General features: G+C 40.8%; 1 protein-coding gene across 3 annotated transcripts in view; it reads right to left on the bottom strand.

Moving 5' to 3' along the window:
* The window catches only part of Ppp2r2d (protein phosphatase 2 regulatory subunit Bdelta), a 40,248-nt gene that overhangs the window by 13,411 nt on the left and 1,709 nt on the right, over positions 1-25,128 (bottom strand). The window contains exons 3-6 of one of the 3 annotated variants that reach the window (XM_031388670.1): positions 6,824-6,913; positions 2,263-2,360; positions 854-1,019; positions 200-312 (exon numbers count right to left, since the gene is read on the bottom strand). Coding sequence is in view for 1 of the 3 variants with exons in the window: in XM_031388668.1 (XP_031244528.1) it covers positions 200-312; positions 854-1,019; positions 2,263-2,360 (377 nt within the window). In the remaining 2 variants the exon portion in view is untranslated. Of the gene's footprint in view, positions 1-199; positions 313-853; positions 1,020-2,262; positions 2,361-6,823; positions 6,914-25,128 lie in introns of those variants that run through there. The other 2 variants (XM_031388668.1, XM_031388671.1) reach the window with 2 other exon arrangements.

The raw sequence follows: 25,128 nt of genomic DNA, 5'->3' as shown, positions 1-25,128 counted from the left end.
GCATCATCTTATGACCATGGTGACACTGAAGAATCCTATTTTCAACAAGTACACAGTACCTAGGGCCACTAGCATCATTATAGACGAGTCAGGAAGGTAAACCCGGTTACACCTGAAACAGTATTCTCAACAGCTGATAAAACTGTTTTGGATCATTACTGTAAAGTGCTGGAAGGGTTGAAGAAAATGCAGCATATACCCGTAGTGCCGTAATTCTAAATGGGTCTCGAAGTCGTCCATCTTCATCTTTCAAGTTATAACCTTCTGCTCTTTTATCCCGTTCACTTATTTTCCATAATTTAATAGTTTTATCTGAAAATAAAAAACCTTATTCTTTATATTAAAAGAAAAATCATAAATATAACATGTATCACTATTATTTAACCATTCTAGGAAACGATTGCCTGCCTAAGTTGGTGTCTAAGCTTAGGAGGCTGGGGAGGTGGCTCACTGGGTAAGAGCAGTTGCCTAACAAGCATGAGACTCTAGTTCACATTCCTAGTCATGTTCCTAAAACCTAAGTGCTGTCTGGGGTTATTCAAAGGAGTAAGAGACTGACAGTAAATGACATCCAATGGCTTCCTCTGGCCTCCAGAAGCATGCGTATGTAAGTATTCACTACATATATGCATATGCACCATATAAACAAATACAAAAACTAAAGATGTAAACAAATGTATGAAGTAATACTGTTTTTCTAAGCAGAATTTGAATGTTTCTAGCTGTTTTTACCCTAGCTGATAATTCACCTTCTCCAAAGTCTAAAGCAGAAACAACCTCTAGAGTTATTTAAAGTAAGAATCCATCCACACTAAAATTAAAAATAAATCAAATAGTCATTTACAATTCTCACCATTTGTAGAGAGTAGAAAATGAGCAGCATTCTGTTGCGGTAACCACCTGATTTTATTAATTTTTTCTTCAATTTCTAGACTTTTCAAATAGTCAAACTCTGGCTCATGACTCTGAAAGGTACTGTAAACATTGTATTCTCCCCTAGAGTGAGCGCGGCCTTTATTCTGCAAGGAAACATGATAGCTTCTTTAATGAAGGCATATAAGATAGATTTGACTACTATCAACATGAGCATTAAATGATCACACATTTTTAAGTTTAAAAAGGTCTTGACTCAAAAAACTCTTGACGAAGCTGGCATTAATGCACTTGGAAGAATAAAGAACGCGCAGGCCTTTTCTGCACAGTTAAATCTTCTCTGCAGTGGACAAGCAGTTTTGTGGGACATGACTAAGCCTGTCTGTCTTTTTGTTTTTAATTGCCAAACTGGCCCCAAGTCCTCTATGCTTACAGTGTAACCAAAGTTTGAGGCCCAAGTCCTACCTCTGGTAGCCCTGCTGGTTAACCTTGGCTACCAGTTCCAGTATGCCAGTACAAAAGAAAATGAGGCAAGACACAGAGATTGAATGCGGCCATATCTGGGGAAGCAGAGAAGCCTAATGGCTAAAAGCTTATTTTTGGTACTGATATGAGTTTTAATTTTTTTTTTTTCCGAGACAGGGTTTCTCTGTATAGCCCTGGCTGGCCTCCAACTCAGAAATCTACCTGCCTCTGCCTCCCAAGTGCTGGGATTAAAGGCGTGCGCCACAACCGCCCGGCCGAGTTTTAAATCTTAACAGAGGTGGAAAAGACTGAATCAAAGCGCAAGAGGTATATGTAGTCTGGCAGTCTTAGGATGTTTTATCTAGTCATTTCCATTCTGGTTCTGACTGCTGCAGAGATGGGACTGTCTCTCAGGAGATGTTGGATTCTGCTCCATGGTGCAGCCTTGTCCTGTGGATGATTGCACATGTCTGGGGTATAGTACTGTTATCTTTACTGTTCCCGGAATCCAAGGATAAAGACAATGACTTACACTGTGATTTAATCTTTAATGTGTGTGTGCACACATGGAAGCAGGTAATCCAAAGGAAAGTACTCAAATACAAGAGATCCAGAGATGCCATGTTCTCATACTCTTTACACCTGCCTCATGGACCCCCATAAGATAGGACGCTTTTTAACAAAAATATTTTCTAAGTGTCTATTGCAATAAATAGGATAAAAGCAGCATCAGCTTAGGAATACTGACAGGAGAAGATTTCTTCCTCATCTACCAAGGGAGTGCTTGAAAAATATTATACATAATTACTGCAACAGGACTGAGTGTTAAAGAAAAGTGGATACTGAAAACTATGCTTCCTTTCTGGAAAGTACTATGTGCAGCATGTAGTGATGACATTTGACTGTGGATTGTAAAGCACTGACCTCTTGCTCCCGTTGGAAAATAACAACTCTGCCGCCTTTGTCTCCTGTTGCAAGAAGGTCTCCAGAGTAGTTAAACTCAACGGTGGAGATGATGTCAGCTGTCAATAGAAGACAGAGTCAATCACAACTGATGTTTTTGTGAGGATCAAAAAATGAACACATATAAACATTCTCTCCAGATAAACATTCCATGAAAATGCATATACTTCTTGTCTGCTTTATGGATCTAAGGTAGAACCCACCAGTACATGGGAATTCTGAGAGTCTGATTTCACTGATCCAATTTACCTCATGTTCCTGTTCTACAGTAACTTATCTAGACTTGGATGCTTTTATTTGCAGAGTAGTATAAGAATTTAGAAAAATAATTTTTAGAGGAAAACAACACAAAACACCCCAGTTGGCTTTAGAAGAATGGTACCTAACTTTAAAATGCATACTTAACCTCAACTTTTAAAATAAATGATATTTTTTAATGTGTATGAATGTTTGCCTGTAGGCATGTATGTGTGCCACATGTACACAGTACCCTTAGACAGCAGAAAAGGGTACCATATACCCTGGGACTGGAGTTATGGCAGATGTGAACCTCCACATAGGTGCTGGTTTTCTGCAAGAGAAGCCAGGGCTCTTTAACCACTGATTCACTTCTCTAGGTCCCCAAATTTGATTCTTACACAGTAACAATAGGATTGTTTTAATATTCACATAGAAACTTTTGCTAGCCTCTGTTCAAGACTACAGACCATGGCTACCCTGTTCAAGATTGACAAACTGCAAGGCCTGGAGCTCTTTCTCAGCCCAAAGTGTAGGAAGAGCCTCTGGAGTAAATAAATGGTGTGCATGCCACCCCAGGGAGGACAACAGGAGTGGGCAGCAGGGTGATATGCTCCATGCCTGTTGAGTGGGGAAAGCTGTCACATTTCTGGACAAAAATCTAGGATAGACTCTGGAGGACAGTCTTAGCATTTCAACTGTGCGCCTGCTGCCTGAATAAGAACAAGGCTCACACACGCTGAGGCAGTATGGCATATCCTGTGGACTAAATCTGCAGTTGATATGCCAATAATGTCAGTCTGTGAGAATGGACAATGACTCTACACTTAGGTGGACACTGTAAACAAACACCATCTGTCTGGCACCCCCCCCCCCCCCCCCCCCCCCACAGAGCTAGGGTGATAAGCAATTATTCTTCAAAATAAAAAGGGTGCCATCCTGTACATTTATTAAAGTAAACAAGCACAAGGGTATGTTAAAGTCATTATCAGGAAAGCCAAGTCTGGCATAGTTGCCACGAGGCCAGTGATATTGCAGACTAGTGTCTGTGCTTCCTATACTAGCTACTGAAGTTGGATGTTTGGAGAAACACTACACAGCTTTTCAGGTCAGCATCAGCTGTCAACTTGACAAAAAAACTAGAATTACCTGACCTCAACTAAGATCACCTCAATCAGACTGGCCCGCAGCCATTCTTTGCAGCATTTTCTATTTCTCTCTTTTGGGGGTGGGGACGCAGGGGGGTAAGGCCGAAGGGGTTGGGCAGAGATGTGGGTGTTTGACAGGGTCTCTTTATGTAGAACAGGCTGACCTTGAATTTACAGAGATCTGCCTGCCTCAGACTCCCAAGTGCTGGGATTAAAGGTGTGAGCCACTACCTAGTGTAGCATTTACTTAATTGCTAATTGATATTCAAAGGACACAGCTCCAGCTTGGCCATGGCTGTTTAAGAAAGCTAGCTGAGCAAGCTAGAGGGAGTAAACCAGTAAACAGCATCCTTCCAAGGTCTCTGAATCATTTCTAGCTCTCCATGTTCCTGTCCTGGTTTCTCTCAACGATCGACTATAACCTGTAAGCTGAAATAAGCTCTTTCTTCAAGTTTTTTTTTTTTTTGGTCATGGTGCTTATCACAACATCTGAAAGGCAGACTAGAACACAGCTATAAGCACGTTCTCTATCAGTCAAGTTTCTCTGTGTAGCCCTGGCTGTCCTGGAGCTCACTCTGTAGACTAGACAGGTTTCTGCCTCTGCCTCCCCAGTGCTGGGATTAAAGGTGTGCGCCACCATCACCCAGCAACTAGATGCATTCTTAAGGGCTGTATGATGAGATCAAACTGTGCATTTGATTCTATGGTGAGAATGGATGATGACTCTGTACTTAGGTGGACGCTGTAAACAAACACCATCTGTCTGGCACCATAACCACCCCCACCAACATTCTCAGACTAGGGTGATAAGCAATTATTCTTCAAAGTAAAAAAGGTGTAGGTCATCAAATGAAACCTATGCAGAGGCATGCACCTGACGCTGTGCTGTGATGGCCCTACCAACCTGCTATCTGATCACCTGGGGTATGATTCAAGGCACCAAAAGCAGAAAACTCCTGGTTGTCTCAGGGATTTCAGCTTGTCTTGGTCTGTGGTATAATCTGCTTTAGCTTCTACCTGTCCATCAACCTAGTACTCTTGTCTGGACCTGACACTCTTCTCATACATTTACCCGAATCTGGTCTTGTCCTTTTCCCCTCCAGCTCCCCACACCTCACTTCTGCAGCTTAACTATGGCAGCATCTCCAGGAGGCCCCACTTCAGCTTTACGCTCTTACTCTTTTGCCTCTCTACCTGCTTTTGTTTCTCAGGCTTCTTTGCAATTCCTTGGATTCTACTGGGGCCTCTTTAACCGCTGTAGCCATTCTATACAGAGGTATTACTAGATGATCTGTAATGCACGATTTGAGCAATACTATTAATAACTAATGACACAAACTAAAGAACCAGTCTTTGCCTTAACTGGCTGTCAAGGACAGGACTACCAATGAACTGCAAACTGCAACCAATGAAACTACTACACCTTGTGAATTTATTGTTATTCAGTAAACTCTGAAACAGTGGAAAGGCAGAAATGCATCTACCTATGTTTCTGACAGAGCCACTCTTAACACTGCACAAGAGCACTAATCAAATAGTTACCAGAAGACTCCTGAAGACACCTCAGAGTTGGCATGACTACATCGGTACTGCTTGCTGATGCCACTAAGGGGGGTGGGTCCTTTCCTCAAAAGGCTTCAGTTGGATGTGGCATAAGGACTAGACTATGTCCCCCACCCTGTTCTGAGAGAGGGTCTCATGTAATTCAGGCTGACTGTGAACTCCTGATCCTCTTGCCTCCACTTCCCAAGAGCTGAGATTACAGGCATGAGCCTCCATGCCCAGGTGAGCTACTTTTACTAGCAACACCCACCCACTCCCCACACTGAAACCAGGGCCTCATGCATATCAGGCAAGTGCCATTTAGCCACACTCTAATCTAGCACCCTAAAATTACCCAAAATAACTTAATATGTGTGAATGAAACTAAAACTTTTTTTACTGCCACCAAGAGACTAAATCTATGTTATTCATACCCAGTATATAATTAATAGTGTTTTAGCTGTCAGTGATTTTCAGATTAATTAAAACAAACTGAATCTTTTGAAAGAGGAACTCCTAAAGCCTATCAGTGCTGAGAAATAATTTTCATTAAATCACAAATTATGTTTGAGTCTAAAGTTGGAAATGTTCTTTGTAATGGCCAAATAAGCTCTAAAGCTAAAATATACACTAAATGTGAATAAACTGTAAAGCCAGTAAAATTTAAATAACTGACATCAACTCATTGTGATACCTTTTTACAATAGTAGACTGAAACTAAAAGCATAGAAACGGTGTAATAGAAGGCAATCAGGCCTGGCAGTGGTAGCACATGCCTTTAATCCCAGCACTTGGGAGGCAGAGGCAGGCAGATTTATGAGTTTGAGGCCAGCCTGGCCTACAGAGTGAGTTCCAGGACAGTCAGGGCTATACAGAGAAACCCTGTCTTGAAAAACAAAAACAAAAACAAAGACAAAAAGGCAATCAGCGATTTCTAAATTACCACATTCATTGAGCTTATTTGCTTTGTCTATTGTGTTCACACATGACTCCTGGCTGAAACTTTGTAGGCACAAAGGGACCACTGAGGCTCTTTGTTGTGAGGTGGTAGGTTGGCTGATATAGAAAGTCTTGCTGGATATTTAGATCACTTTATTGCAGACAATTCCAGCTATTTTGAGCAATGTCAGACTTGAAGCTACTCTTCTGCCCTAAGTCCAAATAGCTCCAGTTAGGGGAATATTCCCTGGGTCCATCCCATTTCATGTTCCTGTGATGCTGGGTGATGGGCTAGCACCCCCACCCTGACCCCAGGATACCTCTCAGAGATGCCAAATCAAGAATGCAGAAGACAGACAGTTCTCCAAGGCCACTTGCTCACAGAACTGTCTTCACAGTGGCCCTACTTTTAAAACAAAAGCCACAACTCAGGATCTGCACATGTGAGAAAAGTAAACCAAACAAAGCAGACACTTAGAAGAAAATAAATGCCCACCAATACAGGATCAATAGTGACCACAATACAGGATCAATAGTGACCACTAACGTCTTTAGCCATGTTGTCTACTAACAGCACTTACTGTGCTAGTGTCATGGTGAGCTGTGCCTGGGAGGCAGCTATTGTCATCCCTACCTGACTGAGAAGGCACTTTTACCTGAAATGTAAGCAGCCTAAAAACTGCAAGGGCAGAGCACAAACACAGCTGGAAGATGGGTTTCAGTGGCCCATGGCCCAGTTGACAGCTCTAAGATGAGAGAGAAAAGAGTATCAGAGAGTTAGGACCAGAGTCTTCTAGGTGCACAGGTCTGCAGGCCAAAGGGCTGATGAGCCTGTTACAACCCAGGTATAGGTGCAGGACAAGGACATGTATGTACACAGAGCAGGAAAGACTCCACACAAAAGGAAGCAGAGCTAAAAGTAACATAGTTTCAGGGAGATGGATGAATACTAACCATCCTCAAAATCTGAAGAAAATACCAATTTCAACTTAAGATTCTATACCAAGTCAAGGTTTTTTGTTTGTTTGTTTGTTTGTTTTTCCAAGTCAGGGTTTCTCTGTGTAGCCCTGGCTGGCCTCCAACTCAGAAATCCACTTGCCTCTGCCTCCCAAGTGCTGGGATTAAAGGTATGTGCTACCACTGCCTGGCCCAAGACAAGTCTTAATTAAGATTGAAGAACGTATAAACAAGTGCCAATCAAGTGCCCCGAGGGCAACTTAAATGTCCACTCAAGAGGACAGATATACAAGTTATGGAATCATTACAAAAGAACACCACAGAACAATGAAAATGACCAAGTAACTAGTATTCATAATCAGGATGAAAAGCAGAAGCTAATAGTGTTAACATCATACTAATAGTGTTAACATCACTTATATCAAATTCAAAACCAGGATGACTGACTATGTAGGGGAGGGTAGGTAGTAACTACAGCAGTGCTACACCCAAAACCAAAAATCCTATTAGCAAGGTCAGAGTTAGGGTGGAGACATGTTGGACAGAGGCGAGTCTTGGTTGTGCTCACTCTCACAGCATAGCTATACTATGCTGATGCTCCTGCTGTGTGGTCACTGCTGCATCCCTGGGCCTTAGCCACTGTGAACATCTATCATGCTACTGTAGGACTTCCTGAGTCCTGTTTAACTCAGCTGGCCATCTAGACTCTTAGGCCCATTAGTTGTACTCAGACAATCAGACTCCACTCCCCACATTGCAACTTCCACCACCTCCAAGGTTCTCTACACCTCTTTACTCTGAAACTCAGCGACACCTGGAAGCCATTAACCCAGCCTTCTCCAGCCCTGCTCACCTATGCTCAGACTTCCTTCAATCCTTGGATATTCTTCCACAACGGCTCCTACCTTTATCTGTCACTACTTTATCTTTGCTGACTTCGAACTACCACTGGCACACTAGCCACCTATTGCGTTACAGATTAACTTAAAAACATACTAGAGGGCTGGCGAGATGGCTCAGCAGGTAAGAGCACTGACTGCTCTTCCAAAGGTCCTGAGTTTGGATCCCAGCAACCACATTGCGGCTCACAACTACCCGTAAAGAGATCTGACGCCCTCTTCTGGTGTGTCTGAAGACAGCTACAGTGTATTACGCTGGAGCGAGCCTGGCCGAAGCGAGCGGGTCCTTTCCTGAGTTCAATTCCCAGCAGCCACATGATGGTTCACGGCCATCTGTACAGCTACAGTGTACTCATACACATAAAATTAATAAATCTTAAAAAAAAATACTAGAAGGAAACAGCCATGCCTTTGCCCCTGCAACTTTCCCCTAATTTTCTGCAGCAATATTCTTATCCTGTTCAAGAACTTGGTCCTACGTCATAATGACTCCATGAGGGACCAAACATACCTTCTCTTGTTTCTCATTGATCTTCGAAACTCCAGAGGAGAATGCTTAATTAAGCAAGTGCCTGATCTCTACTGGCTTTGCCAGATATCTTGGCCAAGCATTTCTTAATTCCCTTTCATCTGAGGGCCCTTTACTCTCAGTCTTTCCTGAACAGCTCTTGACTATACTGCTCAGAGGTTGAAGTCCACTCAAGCCTTGGCAACCATTAGCAGATCAACCGTCTCTGGCTTGTGAACATGCAAGCAGCAGGCCAAAGGGAGGACACTCACTTCATACTGTGCAGCATGTATTGAGGCAAACACATGATGCAGAGACTTAAAGGACAGATGATTCTAATAAAGAATCCCCAGGGGGAAAAAGTCATCTGAACATTGGCATTCCCTCACATGCAAACATTTGTAAGAGGCAATCACTACATATCCACAATGCTTTCCAGTGATGCAGAGTTTATTGAGGGTGTCAGGTAAGCCAGGCAATGCCGGCACATTCTGATATAGTGCTAGAGGACTGGGAAAGAATACTGCACAGAAAAACAAAAATTATTCTATGTACAGATGTGTGTACACAGAGTTTCTATGTGGTATTTATTTGGAGTAGAGGGCAGGGAATCTCATATCGTCCTGCCTCAGCTTCCCAAATGCTGGGATTACAAGAGTACATCAGCCAGGCTAATTTTGTCTTTTTTAAATAAAAAAGTTATTTTGTCATATGCATGGGTGTTCTGCTTGCATGTATGTCTATGTACTATGTGCATGCCTGGTGCTTGAGGAGTCTAGAAGAGGATGTTGGAAACCTTGGAACTGAAGTTACAGGCAGTTGTGAGCTGCCATGTGGATGCTGGGAATTGAAAGGAGGTCCTTTGGAAGGTCTATGAGGTCCTTTGGAAGGTCTATGTTCTTAATCACTGAATCATCTCTCCCAGACATTTCTAACTTTGCCTTTAGATGTAGATTATCCAAAGGCAAATATTATCTCTGCTCAAAAGCCAGGCATAAACTGAGACAACAGCTGGCCAAGGTGATGATTACAAGCAATTCCTGCAAACAGGAGGATTGAGGAGAGTTCAGTATAAACCTTGGCTCCATGAAATCTTGACTCAAAGAACAAAAGAAAACAACCCCTAACACAAAACAATAGAAGTATAATCCTCCATCAAGTAATTTTAAAGAAAATATACCCAAGGAGGGCAAAGTTAGCTTAACAAATGGATACGACTCAATGTAACATTATATTAAGAAAGTTAAAGGGGGCTGGAGAGATGGCTCAGCAGTCAAGAGCACTGACTGCTCTTCTGAAGGTCCTGAGTTCAAATCCCAGCAACTGCATGGTGGTTCACAACCATCTATAATGAGATCTGATGCCCTCTTCTGGTTTGTCTGAAGACAGCTATATTGTACTTAACGTATAAAAAAAAGAAAGTTAAAGGACAAAAGCCAGTCATGACCACCACTGCAGACAGCACATCTGACAAATCCAGAACCTTTTCACAGTAACAATAAAGTGAAAACAGAAAGAAATGTCTCCAAACTGTTAAACAACTTCTAAAACCAGGATAAAAGAGGATACTCAGTGGCTAAAGTCTGAAGACTTCTAAGATCAGAAACAAGGGTGTGCAGGGACTCTGGTGATGGCTAGTACATATTTTTCCAAAGATGCTGGCCAAGGCAAATAGGCAAGAGAAAGAAACTGTTCATAGATAAGGCTGTAGTGTTTACAATCTTAAAAACATCAGGGCTAATAAATGAGTTCAGCTAAGATTCGGGATACCAAGCCAATGCAAAGTCCACTTCATGTCTATAAAGTAGCAATGAGCAACCCCAAAACAACAACAACAACAACAACAACAACAACAAAAGATTTCTATTTACTATGTGAATGACAAGAAATGTAAGATGTATACACTGAAATATAATGGTATTGTAAGATAACAATAAATAAAGGAACAAAATTGAAAGACTCAAGCTTTCTTATTTCAAAATTCACCAAAAAGGTACAAGAATCAACATAGTATGAGACTTGCACAAAGACATACATATAGTCTTATATTTTGGTCAACCAAAATGATGAATTTGGACACTTTTAGAAGTCATGCATATTTTAAAATAATTTTATATGAAATAAATTACATTCTTTGAAGAAAATGAGCTGGATAAGAGGATAGCTCATTGGATAATGTGCTTGCTGTGCAACCATGAATGACAGTTGCGTTCAAGCCCCAAAAACCAGATAAAGCTGAAGAGAACCGACTCCACAAAATTGCCTTAGCATGTGTACTCCTACCACATTCAAACACACACACACACACACACACACACACACACACACACACACACACACACACAAAAAATATTACAACCCCCCTTAAAAGGGGTGGGAGAGATGGTTCAGTAGTTAAGAGCATGGGCTGCTCTTCCAGAGGATCTGGGTTCAATTCCCAGCACAAACATGGCAGCTTACAACTGTCTGTAACTTCAGTTTCAGGGAATCTAACACCCTCACATAGACATAAACGCAGGCAAAACACCAAACAATGCACATAAAATAAATAAATAAATAAATAAATAAATCATTAAAGAAAAATGAAGCAAGCCAGGTGTAGTGGCACACACCTTTAGTACCTGGGAGGCAGAGGCCAGCAGATCTCTGTGTATTGGAGGTCAGCCTGATTTACTTAAGTTCCAGGATAGCCAGGGTTACTTGGTGATAACCTGTCTCAAAAAACAAAACAAAGCACTAGGAACAAATCTCAGCCCTAGCACACCTGGGAGATGGAGGATCAGGAGATCAAGGTTTGAGGGCAGACTGAACTATATTACATAAGACAGAGAGAGAGAGAGAGAGAGAGAGAGAGAGAGAGAGACATTAAAACTAGGCAAAGTATTTGAACAGACAATTTTCAAAGTCATGCCAGTGCTTAATAAGCATAGGAAACAGGGTTCAATAAATAATCACTAGGGAACTACAAATCAAAATCATGAAATCCGTCACAACAATCAAATTAGTTAAAATTAGACGTTAACAAAGACCGATTAAAGTGTTGAGAAATTGGAGCCACTGTATATCCACAGTGAGAATGTAAATAGCTGTTTTAGAAAACAGTTGGGCAGATAATAAAAAATGTTGAACATAGCCATGACCAAACAAGTCCATGTTTAGGTATATGTCAAGAGAGTTAAAAATACATGTCTATAAACATCTGTAGAATATTCCTAAATTGCATTATTCACATGAGCTGGAGTGGAAGAAACTCTTCAGGCAGTGAATAGATTAACACATTGTAGTATGCCCATCAGTACATTTGACTACTGTTTACTGGAAAAGGGAAGGAAGTGCTGATGTACGCTAGAATAGGGATGAACCTTGAGAATATTACTAAGCAAAAGGAGCCAGATGTGAAAAGCTATATCTCACATGACTTTATGTACCAAAGAACAGGAAAACCTATAGAAACGGGAATTTTTAAGCATCAAATATACAATGAATTATATGGCTGGGTGGAGGGAGAAGAGGGAACAAGTAATGAGTGTTCAAGACCAGTAGTGGGGACCACTCCCCCAAAAGGTATCATTTAGTTTCAGCTAGGCACAGTTGTGTGCATCTTTAATCACAGTACTCTTAGTTCCAGGCCTGTCTGGTCTACAAAGAATGTTCCAGCATAGCCAGGGTTACACAGAGAAAACACATTTCAAACAAATAAACAAATAAAAAAAGATGGATATGATGGCTACAAACTCCATAAAGGGACAGATTTTATGTATGTAGTTCATATTTCTGCAAAGCTGTTATAAACAAAGTATATTATAAAACAAATGAACCGTATTACTCAAGGGTTTTATAACTTAATTTTCATTAGCATATTATAAAAAGTTCACTCTTGTTTTATGCTTAATTTCATTTGTAGAAATTCCTTTTTAAAATGTGTGTGTGTGTGTGTGCGCGCACACACATGTGATATTCATGTGAAAGTCAGGAGACAACTTATTTTGTCCCTTTTCTCCTTCCACCACGTAGGGCCTGGAGATTGAACTAAGGTTATCCAAAAGGTGGTAGCAAACACCCCTACCTACTGAATCACCTTACTATCTCCTCAGAAATTCTTTCAGTAAGTTTGAAATACACCAGTCATGGCAAGTCTATCCTCTTCAGTCTCTCTTTGCTGCACTTTAGACACAGCCAGACTACGATAATAACCTTGAGCTTTCCTTATCTATATAGTAAAGTCATTTTTTTTGAGGACTGTACCAAAAAGAGAAACATCTCAGAATTTCAGGATGGAGCTTTAAACCTGACTATATTAGAAAAACAAGGCTGCTCATCTTTCCCAACTGCTTGTTTCTTATTCTTCATCTTTATTAACATTCACTAGGAATATATCTAACCTGGAAAGGCTCTCCTGTATACTGCACACTGAAGTATGTTTAAACATACATGCAGGAACTCAAAGCTCTGTTTAAATTGAAGAAACTGTTACAAGAGGTAAGTTTGCCAACTGATATCAATTACGAAAAATACACTAGGTTTATCAAACTTCAGGTAAGACAATTACCAACCTTTATCTTTTACCTTATAAAGAAACTCAAGTTATTTTTAATAAGTTCATTCAGTGCATAAACATCTCAATCTCAAACTGCTTTTAAGGAATACATTTGTTTGAAAACCAAACTTTAACAAGAATAACAAGTTCTAAAAACACAGTATAACAAAAAGTATGTTGACAGGCTGACGAGATGGCTCAGCGGGTAAGAGCACTGACTGTTCTTCAAAGGTCCTGAGTTCGGATCCCAGCAACCACATGGTGGCTCACAACCATCGGTAATGAGATCGGACGCCCTCTTCTGGTGCGTCTAAAGATAGCTGCAGCAAATTACTACGCTAGAGCAAGTGGGGCCGGAGCGAGCAGGGCCGGCAGAGGTCCTGAGTTCAACAGCAGCCACACACATGATGGTTCACGGCCATCTGTACAGCTACAGTGTACTCATACAAATAAAAAAATAAATAAAATAAAATAAATCTTTAAACAAACAAACAAAAAAAGTTGAGAACTCATGCTCTCAAAGTCTTCATATGATTTTGTCATAAAATGGGAAGTCTGAAGGAAGTGCTGATGCCCCAAGCACAGACAGTGGGATGAACAGTATACTTCTACTTTAGTACACAGAATCCCTAGAGACTGAGTGTAGTATTCCTGGCAGGAGTGCAACAAGGGGGAGAAAAGAATGCTCACTGGCACAAGGGTCTGGCTGGGGATAATGAAAAACTAAGAGGTACAGGCAGCTGAAATGAGTACATATGCCTGAGATCCAGCAACTCACAAGGCTAACTTGAGACTAGCCTGGTATATGCAGTGAGAGCTTGACTTGGGAAAAACAAACAAAACAACACCACTCACCAAAGTGATAATTTAGCTGAAGACAGAGGCACACACCCACAGTTCCAGTTTCTTGGGAGGCTGAGGCAAGATCATTGGCTTACAAGATCTGCAGTGAGAAGACCTGAGGCTAACCTGGGCAATCAACAAAAGCCTTCTCAAAATAAAACATTAAAAGGCCTAAGGATGAAACTCAGCAGTAGAATGCTTGCCTTGTATGTATAAAGCCTGAGGCTCAATCTCTACTATCTGAAGAGAATAAATGAAATGGTAATGTATAAAGTACTTACTTATTCATCCACAAATTTCCCTGTTCACAGAAGAGGGTGGGGGGGGTGGTTTAGGTCTATTGCCCAGACCACAGAAAGCTATACAAAAACATTTTCATGATGTATACTGATTACTTTTTAAAATTGTTAAATTTTGATTGTTTTTTTAATAAAAGGTAAGCAAACTGAAAACAGGCTAACATTTTCTTAGTGTCTGTTTCAAATGAATGTCACTGTTTTAATACCTGAATTTACCAGGATTCTAAGCAGAGGGGACATCTTGAATGATTTTGACAACTGCCTCACATCCTTTCTGGTACAGCACACACTGGCAGTCCATGTAGGAAGACATCTGGCACTGAATGGGGTCAGAGTTAACAAGAGAAGAGATATGGGAAAATGTAGGAAAAGGTACAGAGAAGGTGATCCTAGTCAGTCTGCTCAAGCAGACACTATCTGTGCACTGACTGACCAACTCAGGCAAGGGCAAGCTCCGCACCATTGTATGACAGACTGCTGCTGTGGACAAGGAGGTACAGGCATGCAACTGAGACATTACACATATAGACTTCAACTCTTAACTGTAGCTTTTATTTCTTAAAGAAATCCAAACAAGACCAAATGTTGAATTAATTAGGCATTAAGAACGTGGGGGTCTGCATTATTCCTATCACAACATTGCTACTAGTGTCTTTACTGTCGAATCCATAAGGTATATCAAGATGTGACAACAGCAACAGAACTGAGAGGTTCTGTTTATTTAAGTGTTTGTGGTGGGTGTTCATGACTGTATAGACTCATAAGGTGTGCATCATCTTGCTTAACGACTGTTAGTCGGGGTTTAAATCTAGACCTCTGTACTAAATGAGCTTTTATTTTATTTTTTAAAACATATTGATTGTCTATTTTATTTTTTATCTTTTTTAAAGATTTATTTTATTTATTTTATGTGTATGAGTACACTGTAGCTGTATAGATGGCTGTGAGCCATCATGTGTGTGGCTGCTGGGACTTGAACTCAGGACATCTGCCAGCCCGCTTTGCCCTGCTCGCTCCTGGTATAATTCACTGTAACTGTCTTCAGACTCACCATAAGAGGGCGTCCAATCTTCATTACTGGTAGTTGTGAGCCACCATGTGGTTGCTGGGATCCGAACTCAGGACCTTTGAAGAGCAGTCAGTGCTCTTACCCACTGAACCATCTTCCAGCCCCTAAATGAGCTTTTATAAACAGCTGTTTTGTTGTTCTAGATACCCAGAGCAGGACAATTAAAAATAAAATCTTATTTTATATTTTTGGTTGTGAGCCTAGCCTTTAACGGCTGAGCCATCTCTCCAGCCCTAAAATCTTATTTTAAACAGGCCAAAGTACCAGTCTAAAGAGTTTACAAAAGCCAGTATGCCTTGGAAAAGTGGACTGTCAACCCCCTAGATCTTCACTAAGAGTTCAGGGAGATCTGCTACTTCCTGGCTATTAACAACAATCTTCTGGCTGGCCTTTCCCTCCTTATCATTATAAAACAAAAGGCACCTTGGTGTGCAACACAAAAAAGAGCTATAGAATAAAAAAGCAAAAGACCTCTTCAAAGGCAATCCCACCATCATCACCACAGGTGACATCCAGTTAACTGCCAGTAGCATCCAGACCTTGGCATTTACCACCATTTACACAGGCTCACTGCTTGGCAAGTGTTGTCACTCAGCATATCATGCTGCTTTCACCAGGTATGAAGCATGACTCAGCTCCCTACTTCATGTCCTTAGAGGGAATTAGGTTTCCTTGTTCTGTAACTGCAAAGCACCTCTTGGTGAAATGCTAGCATATTTCTGTAGGCTTCTTACATATTGACTCATGGGGTCTCATGCATTTTACTTATTTATTTACTTTATTTGTTGTAGTAGTAGTAATAATAATAACAATAATAATAATAATAAAGCGTAAAGTATAGTCCTGGTTGTCCTGGAACTCTGTGTAGATCAGGATGACCTTGAACTCAGTGAACTGTCTGCCTCTGCTTCCACAAAGTGCTGGGATTAAAGAATGTGCTACCCAGTCTGGGGTCTCATCTCTTCAGACAGATGTCAAATTGCCCTCTAAAACATAACTAAAGAGAGACTCTAGAATGCTAAGTGAAATGAACTCTTACCATTTGTATAGCTACTGATATATGACTACTTCTCAGTGATGGCTGTCTAAAGGCAGGCAGATGGATAGACAAGACTGTACTACGGCCATCAATTGTCGTACCAAGTATAGCCAGTTTGATGGATGAAGTCATCTATATACAAAATTCTATGCAGCTATCAAGAAGGATGGACTGAACAGTTGAAGGTGACCAAGCACATCTGAGTCAGATCATGAGTGTAACATTACCTGGACAGAACTCCTGACTGGAACACCTACAGCTCTACATCATCCACAAGTGACTCATTCTTCCTGGGAATCAAGCTCCTCACACGTGAAATGACATTAAGATGGCAGTTTTCGCTCAACGGTTGTGGCCAGGCACTAAGGAGCCATAAACAAAGCTTCTTGGTAAGGGACCTCAAATCATGTAGTAATAGGCAAGCTACGAACAGAATTTAGGAGTTCCTGAGAGGAGCTGATGTTTATGAAAAAAGGAATAAAAATTATAAAATATAAACAGTTGAATATAAAGGATGGCTGAGAACACACCACTGTTAATTAATTACAAGTGGGGACCTAGGAGGGATTCCAGGACTATAAGAGAACCAGAAGAGTCCTTGTTTTTTTAGCTTCTCTGTAGCTCTACCATTTGGTTTTCTATTAATAACACTGTATTTTTGTGTTCTGGGACAAAAACAATAAAGTCTAGCCAGACAAAGGGGTGTGGCTGTTCTTTAAACTTGCCTGGTCCTGGCCATTCCACTGTTAGCAGCTTCCTGCATAGCACTGGTCTTCAATGCTTGGTCTGTGGAACCTTCAGGAACCCTTGGAGGATTCAAGTGTCAAAGTTGTGTCGACAATGTCACATACATTTGATTTACTGTATCAGTGTTGTACTTTTTGTGTAAAGGCCACAAGTAGCCTAGCACCATGGTGTAGCAGCACCCCTCAAGTCCTGCAGGTCATCCACGTGGCAAAGAGCCAGTTTTCCTTAGGACTGTGCCTGATAAACACTGGAATCACTGACTTTCACTGACTTGACTTGCTCCTCATTCCACAGGTAGGCCTTTCTCTGTCCTTACAAAGCCTGTCTGCTGCTGCTTTGTACACAGCTGTCTCCAGGGAAGGCACTTCATTGCCACTGTTTTCACAGAATGCTATCTTCTTTTGGAATGGTTTACCAATACCGGTCATTCAGACTCTGACATGTGGTAGAGTTTATTTATTTATTTTTTAAATGAGAAAAGGAGCGAGTCTCTTACTTCAGAGGAAATTATGAATAAAATCTGGTGTCAATAATAAAATCCAGGGGTTGAAGAGATGGCTCAGTAGTTAAGAGCATTGACTGCTCTTCCAGAGGTCCTGAGTTCAATTCCCAGCAACCACATGGTGGCTCACAACCATCTGTAATGGGATCTGATGCCCTCTTCTGGTGTGTCTGAAGACGGCTACAGTGTACTCATATACATAAAATAAATAAATAATTCTTTAAAAAAAATAAAACTGGGTTTTCAAGAACACATTAGACTTTGGGAAGCCTATATACACACTGTTGTTGAACAGTTATCCGCTAAGAAGTTTCTGATAAGCTCAATGGCGTCATTAACAAACACTTTTCTTGAGTCAAACAATGATCTTTAAAAATCAGAATAGCTCCATCCACAGATACTACCACAAGAGTAAAAGCTACTAAGCCTGGCCTCACAGGGCATAAGAGGTGTCTGACAGGAGGGAGAAGGAGGTGGTGCATACCTTTACTCCCAGCACTCAAGAGGCAGAGCCAGCAAAAATATTCCAAAAAGAGAATATCCCTCATGAAGATGGATAAAAAAGACTTAACAAAACTAGCTACTCAAATTCATCAGTAGGCTGATCACATGGGGACATATTAAAGACAAGGAAAATTAGTTAAATATTTTTAAGTGAATCTAATTTATCACTATATTAATATACTAAAAGAAATCATCTCAAAAGATGCAGAAGTGTCTGAAAACATTCCAAATACATCCACAATAGAAAATTTCAGCAAAGGCTGGGCGGTGGCAGCAAATGCCTTTAAATCCCAGAACAAGCAAGGCAGAGGCAGGCTGATCTCTTTGAGTACAAGGTTAGCCCAGTCTGCAGAGGTTTCACAGCAACCAAGGCTACACAAAGACACACCCCTACCCCCACCAAATACCCAATGGCCCAGATTCCAAGGAGCATCTAAAGAACAAAGGCATGACTAAGGAGCAGAGCAAGCATTGTTCTGGGTAAAGAGTAATGGCTTCTGCTTGTGGCCAAATTTGCTTTATTAACTTCAACAACGCAAGAGACCCAAACTGGGAATAGATCTAAGGATCAGCTGCATCTTAGTAAGCCGTTTAAAGTAACTGCTAAGTGTAGGACAACAGTACTCTTCACCAAACCTGTTTCAGAAAAAAAAAAAGTTTTTCATTAAAACAGCAGTATATAGAGTGAGTTAATAAAAAAATGAAAATGAAAAAAATGAAGGGCTGGTGAGATGGCTCAGTGGTTAAGAGCACTGACTGCTCTTCTTGAGTTCAAATCCCAGTAACCACATGGTGGCTCACAACCATCCATAATGAGATCTGATGCCCTCTTCTGGTGTGTCTGAAGACAGCTACTGTGGACTTATTTATAATAATAAATAAATCTTAAAAAAATGAAAATTAAGCTTTACTAATTTCAAATAAAATAAATATTGATAGGTCTAAGTCACACAGAAAGGAGTTCTAAAAGTCTTCAGTAAAAAGAGTCAGGATTTACAGTGTGGCCAGCAAGGTACTCAGTAAAGGTGACTATGGCAGTAGCAGGCCTGCTCATTTTGATGAGCTGCAGCTACTATTCTTCCACCAAGTAGGTTTGAGGTCAGCAGGTATAGGCTTGCACTCACATCTCTGCACAATGCCTTTCTATGTGTTCTGCTTTTCTGTACTCTTGACTGGCATTAAGCTTAAGAAAGAAGCACAACACAGGACATTGGAAACAATGTCACACCAAGTAAAAAGGCAGTGCAGAGGGAAAAGCCTGAATTATTTACCATTTGGCCCTTTGTTGAAAAGTGTACAAATTCCTTAGAGTTTGACTTTTTCCCTAGAACCTGTGTTTCTCAACCGGCAGCCATTCTCCAAAGGCCAGAGTGACCTTCACACAGTTACAATGTTGCCATCACTAAGGCTCATAATCACTAAGCTCAACTCAAAGCCTTTGGCATGAGATTCAAAGGCTATAGCATTTTTACTAGCTGGGCTGGCCCCTTGCTTCTCAGCACATTCCTGCCTGCCAAAGGATTAAGTTGGGTTCTCTTACTCCTCAGAAAGGCATGCTTCTTATATCTCTCCTCAAACCATCCTTTATCTCAAATGTTCCTCTTCCCTTCTTATGGCCTGACCACCCCTTCTCCAGTTCTCCATACATCCTAGATCTAGCAGGGATGCAACAATGTCTTACTCACTGACTAAATTCCATTTCTTCAGTGCACTGTGGTATTTCTTTAGCTCCACAGCACCCTTCCTTTTCCATGCCTCCCACAGCAACAGGGTCAGCTCCTCTATATTGCACCCTAGGTACCAGATCCTGCGTCCCTGCTTGCCAGAACTTTTTACTTCTCTGGAATTTCATCAACTCTGTGAAATCCCCACTTTCTGGACAGGGAAACAGAAGTACTCTGCTAAGTTGACACAAAGCTAGTAAGAAGGTGAAAACAGTGTTTGTATCCACATCTCTGCACAATGTCTTTCTATGTATCCTTCCTACTCTGATTGGTATCAAACTAAAGACACAAGTCTAACACAAGACATAGAACATGCCCAACAAGGTAAAAGGACAGTTTGGAGTCCAAGTCCAAGTGTGAAGAGCAGCTACACCAAAGATCTACCAACAAGGTGCTATTTGATGGAATAAGAAGGGTCGGTTGTGTATTGAGAATAGACGCCAGGCGGCGGTGGCGCATGCCTTTAATCCCAGCACTTGGGAGGCTGAGGCAGGTGGATTTCTCAGGCCAGCCTGGTCTACAGAGTGAGTTCCAGGACAGCCAGAGCTATAAAGAGAAACCCTGTCTTGAAAAACAAAAAAACAAAAACAACAACAACAAAAAAGAGAACAGACAGGAAATGAAAATAATAATCTAGAAAAGAAAAGAAATAGGAGCAATGATGCAAAGATGGAACACTCAAAGATTAACAGCGAAAAAAAAATCAAGATGCCAGGTCCAGAAGACAGGATTCACTAACTGCAGGGGTAAAAACTAATCTATACTTAAACATAGCTAAAATCAAATATTTCAAGTTGGTTATATAACATTCAGATCAGTACTTTAACTGGTAACAAGAGAACTGTTACCTTTCCCCCTAACCCCCATCACAAATTTTTTGGTGTGATTTCTAGACAATCAAGGCTCAGAAAGGGCCTTTACAACTTGGTAACTGCTGGACACACTCTGAACCCAAAATCTCCCTTCAAACAAGAAATCTTCACATCAAGGACTAAAAACAGTATTCAATTCATGATATGGACAATCTTATAAGCAACATGATTATGTAACTGTGACCTTGGTCACAGCTTGGTTGTTGACCCAACTTTAAAGAAGCAAGTAGCTGACTCAGTAAAGATGAAGAACTACTAGGATCTTGGGAGAGGCAATGTCTGATCTCTCCTTCCACACTGAGTTCCATTGCAAACTTAACACACTGGATTACTTGCTTCATCAATGCTCTCCCTGTGATATTTTCCTAGAGGTTTTGTATCAATGAAAACACTGCAACAGAGTGGAAAACTCATACTGGAAAGAATTCAACTAACCAAAGACCTTGTGCCACTGAGACTTCTAAAAAAGGGGGGATGGGATGGGGAGAAAGACCCATGATAAGCACCAATGTCCATTTTTTGTTATGTGGAATCAATCCTAACACAGAAGGTCTGTGACTAAGTGCTCCTTCCCTGATACCATATTCTCCACATTTTACTATCTCTGAAATGAGATGTATCTTATGTTCAATGAAACAGTTACCTCTTGACTTCAGCCCAACTTTCTTTCATTTTGTTACCTTTTGGGGTTTGTTTCTTTGAAAACGCCATGTGACCCTTAAGGAGAGATTATCTATTTATCTTTTTTATTTATGGCAGTTCACCCAGCCTGCTACGTCACTTTTATAACCCTGAAGGTTCACCCTGGAGTTAAGCATAGAAACTTTGACTTTGTATTATTTCCTTAGGGAGAAAAAGATTAAAGTTGAATTCAAACCAATAAACTACCTCATTGATTAAGAAAATATTATGTCAGGGCTGGCAAGATGGCTTGGTGGAGAGGCATTTCCTATCAAACCTGGTATACCAAGGTCAATCCCTGGAAGCCATGCGGACCATTCCCCTAAATTGTCTTTGATACCTATTCTCCAAATATAAAAACTAAAAAAAGAAACAGGTTATCTAATCCCATGTGGTCAGTCCTAAACACAAATACATGGGCAACATTACTAAAGAAAAAGAGGTCTGAGAGGTAGTGGAGGATTGGAATTGGAAGAGGATGAAGGTATAGAAAATATGTAAATAAAGGAAAAATTACTACAACAAAATAATTAAACAGAAAGATGAGACATTTAAATTTTCAAGCTCTGAAATGAAGGAACCAGATGTTATTCCTCTGGTTGATCTTGTGATCAAAAACACTAAGTTCAACATAAGACTCTCTTTTACCAGTTCCCTCATTTCTTCTGGAAAAAAAACAATAAACATAAAAAGAAAGAGGATCTGAAGTTTTCTGTGAATGAGTTGACTGTAAGTTATCATTACTCAGGGCTCCTCCAGTTTGAGTTTTCCATGATACCTACTTTTTAAGTTTGAGAAAATGACACAACACTTGAACTCTTTTTTTTTTTAATTTATTACATGTAAGTACACTGTAGCTGTCCTCAGACACCCCAGAAGATCTCATTATGGATGGTTGTGAGCCACCATGTGACTGTTGAGCCACCTCTCCAGCTCCAACACTTGAATTCTTATCATTGACCTTATTTTAAAGGCATGTCATTTTCCTGTGTTTTCAAAGGGGTTAATTCCAATTGCTAGTGGTACAATCTCTGCTAACAGGCAGCTGGCTCCTACAAGGTGCTTCCCCAGGGCTGGCTAAAACTGGTTACTAGAGTAGTATAAAGCATGCAGGCCTTCAAGACAGGGAGCATAATTTCACACCCTCTCTCTGCTCTAGTGTAGCTATGGAACAGCTGACCACTCAGCCTTTGGTGCCTTGTTTGTGCATCTGAAACTGGGATGAACAGTCTTTCAGATGGGTAAAGACTGAATTAACTGGCAAAGGTAGTGCCTCTGCACAATTTCTGGAACACGAAGTACCCAGTAATGTTAAGTATCACTGCTTTTTGGCTTGGTCCTGTGCATGGCCCAGGCAAGGGAGGTGACAGCCAGCCTTAAGGACCCAGTCTACCAAGCACAAACATGCAAAAGGTTGTAATGTCATGCAATGTTCACTAGTAGAAAGCATGTTCAGGGACAGAGAGCAGAGGCTGGTTGCAGGTCACTGCACGTCACAAAATCTTCTCAAATAAAGCAATGAGTGAACATTCTTAAGTAAGTCCCCTGGCTTTGCCATTTTGATTCTTGAGTTTTTGTCTACTCTCCAACAGGGGAAGGAGAGCCAATCACTACCACCAGCCACTTGCACATCTGGGCATCAGCCACTTGCACATCTGGGCATCAGCAGGGCAATTACTAATCTCCCTGTGAGCTCAGTTTGCTCCCATTTGCAGGTATATAGGACTCACTGACCATGCAATGAAACTACAACTTTCAGCCAAAAGTCAAGCAAAATCTAATTCATATATATATATATATATATACACACACACACACACACACACACACAAACATACATATATATATATATAAACACACATCAAATTGTACACAGTTCACTATTGTATCAGGGGTTATTAGATTAAAGACACGAAACTCAAATAGAAACAAAGGCCCTTTCCGTCCTGCTCTGCCTGGCTAGCCTATACACCCTGTCCTCTGTCCCCTATGCTCCCTGAGTACTGCTTGCCAGGTCAGAAGACCTCAGACTTAATCTCTAGGACACATCTGACTGCCTATGCCCAGGACTGCAGAAAGTCAATACAGGAGCAGGGCTTCATGGAATTCTGCAGAGCAGAACAAAAAGCCTCACAAGCTACAAGTTTCAACACATAAATTTTGCCTTAAGATCTCAAATCCAAGCATCAGCACATGAAATAAACCCCTTGAAATGCCACCTCCTAATTATCTCTCACCAACATTTCTTCTTCAAGCTTGAGTTTGGATAAGACTGGGGTAGTGATTCTTGCTGGTACAAGTCCTTGCTGCCAATGACTATCTTTGCCTTTTTAAACCATTACTGATAAATCAAGCAGTATCACAGCTTTGTCTGACAAAATGATGGACTAATAAATGATGGATTAAGAAGTTTGTGAGTTAAAATAGAAAACTGTGAATGCATACAATTAAAAAGAAAAATACAGGTAATCACATATTATACATACACATACAAAAGACTTGCAAACTAAACATTTAAATGTACTCAAAGTTTTACTTAAAACAGGTTTTTTTTTTTTTTTTTAAAAAAAAAAAGAACACAAAAAGCCTGGGCAGTGGTGGAGCATGCCTTTAATCCCAGCACTCAGGAAGGCAGAGGCAGAGAGAAGCAGGCAGGATCTCTTGAGTTCAAGGCCAGCCTGGTCTAGAGAGCCAAGGCTATATAGAGAAACCCTATCTCAAAACAAAACAAAAACAGATTAAAAACAAAAAACCAAAACAACACAATAACCCACAAAAAGTTCTAATCAGTTTAACACAAGCAACAAAATATTTCTGTTGTGGTTTTTAAGGGAAAGAATTATATTTTCCAAAGTATAAAGTCGGTTGGAATTCATTTTAACTGATCAATAAAACCCAAACCAAACCACATAGAAACCCAAAATTAAGCGAGACTAACCTTCCTACCACTATTATTATCCTAAGTAAGATGAATCATATGAGTAAGGCTAACCTGTCACCTACCTGGCACAAGAAAAATGAAATACAGTAATACATTTTATGCCAATAAAAAAGAACAAAATCAATAGACTACACCACATAAGTCACCTGACTTCAATCCCAAACCATGCACCTCTGCAACTTTTGGAGAGCCATTTCACAGGCTAAGATGACCTGGTCTGGTCTTGTCCCCTGGAGGCACAGACCTCCAGATGTTGTCAAGGGTCATGAGTCAAGCCAGACACTTCCAGAAGAGACAGAGTGAAGGAGGGACAAGGAGCAAACAGGACATCTGAGGAGGTGGCTAGTAAGGAGGAAGGAGGTGGAATGAACAGACTTCTTTTAAAAGAAAGTGAAAGGTCCATGTTTATTAGACGATGAATAAGTTGCTATGACTCTAATATAAAATGCTAATGCCAAATCTCTAAGAATAAATTCCACAGTCTTCAGGCTCTCCTAGTTCCCTGTCTACCTACTTACAATCACATTTAAACTGTGATTAGAGGAAAGATAAAGCAACAGACTGAAGCCCTGAGGTTTAGGGACAGTCTTACGGAAAGCTGGGCTTTGATTGCAGTGCTTGCCAATAATTCAGAATTTGGGAGGTGGAAGCAGCAGGATCAAGAATTCAAGGCCAAAGTTGGGCATAGCAGCCCATGCCTTTAATCCCTGAGGCCAGCCTGGTGTACAAAACCAGGGCTGTTCTATAGAAAAACCCTGTCTCAGAAACAAACAGTTCCAGGACAGCCTCAGCTACATAGGGAGTTTGAGGCCAATCTGAGCTACATGAAACTCTGTCTC

The sequence above is a fragment of the Mastomys coucha genome, unplaced genomic scaffold (assembly GCF_008632895.1).
Source record: "Mastomys coucha isolate ucsf_1 unplaced genomic scaffold, UCSF_Mcou_1 pScaffold21, whole genome shotgun sequence".
Taxonomy (NCBI): domain Eukaryota; kingdom Metazoa; phylum Chordata; class Mammalia; order Rodentia; family Muridae; genus Mastomys; species Mastomys coucha.
Note: the sequence above shows the minus strand (reverse complement) of the source record. Positions and strands in the feature narration are given on the sequence as shown.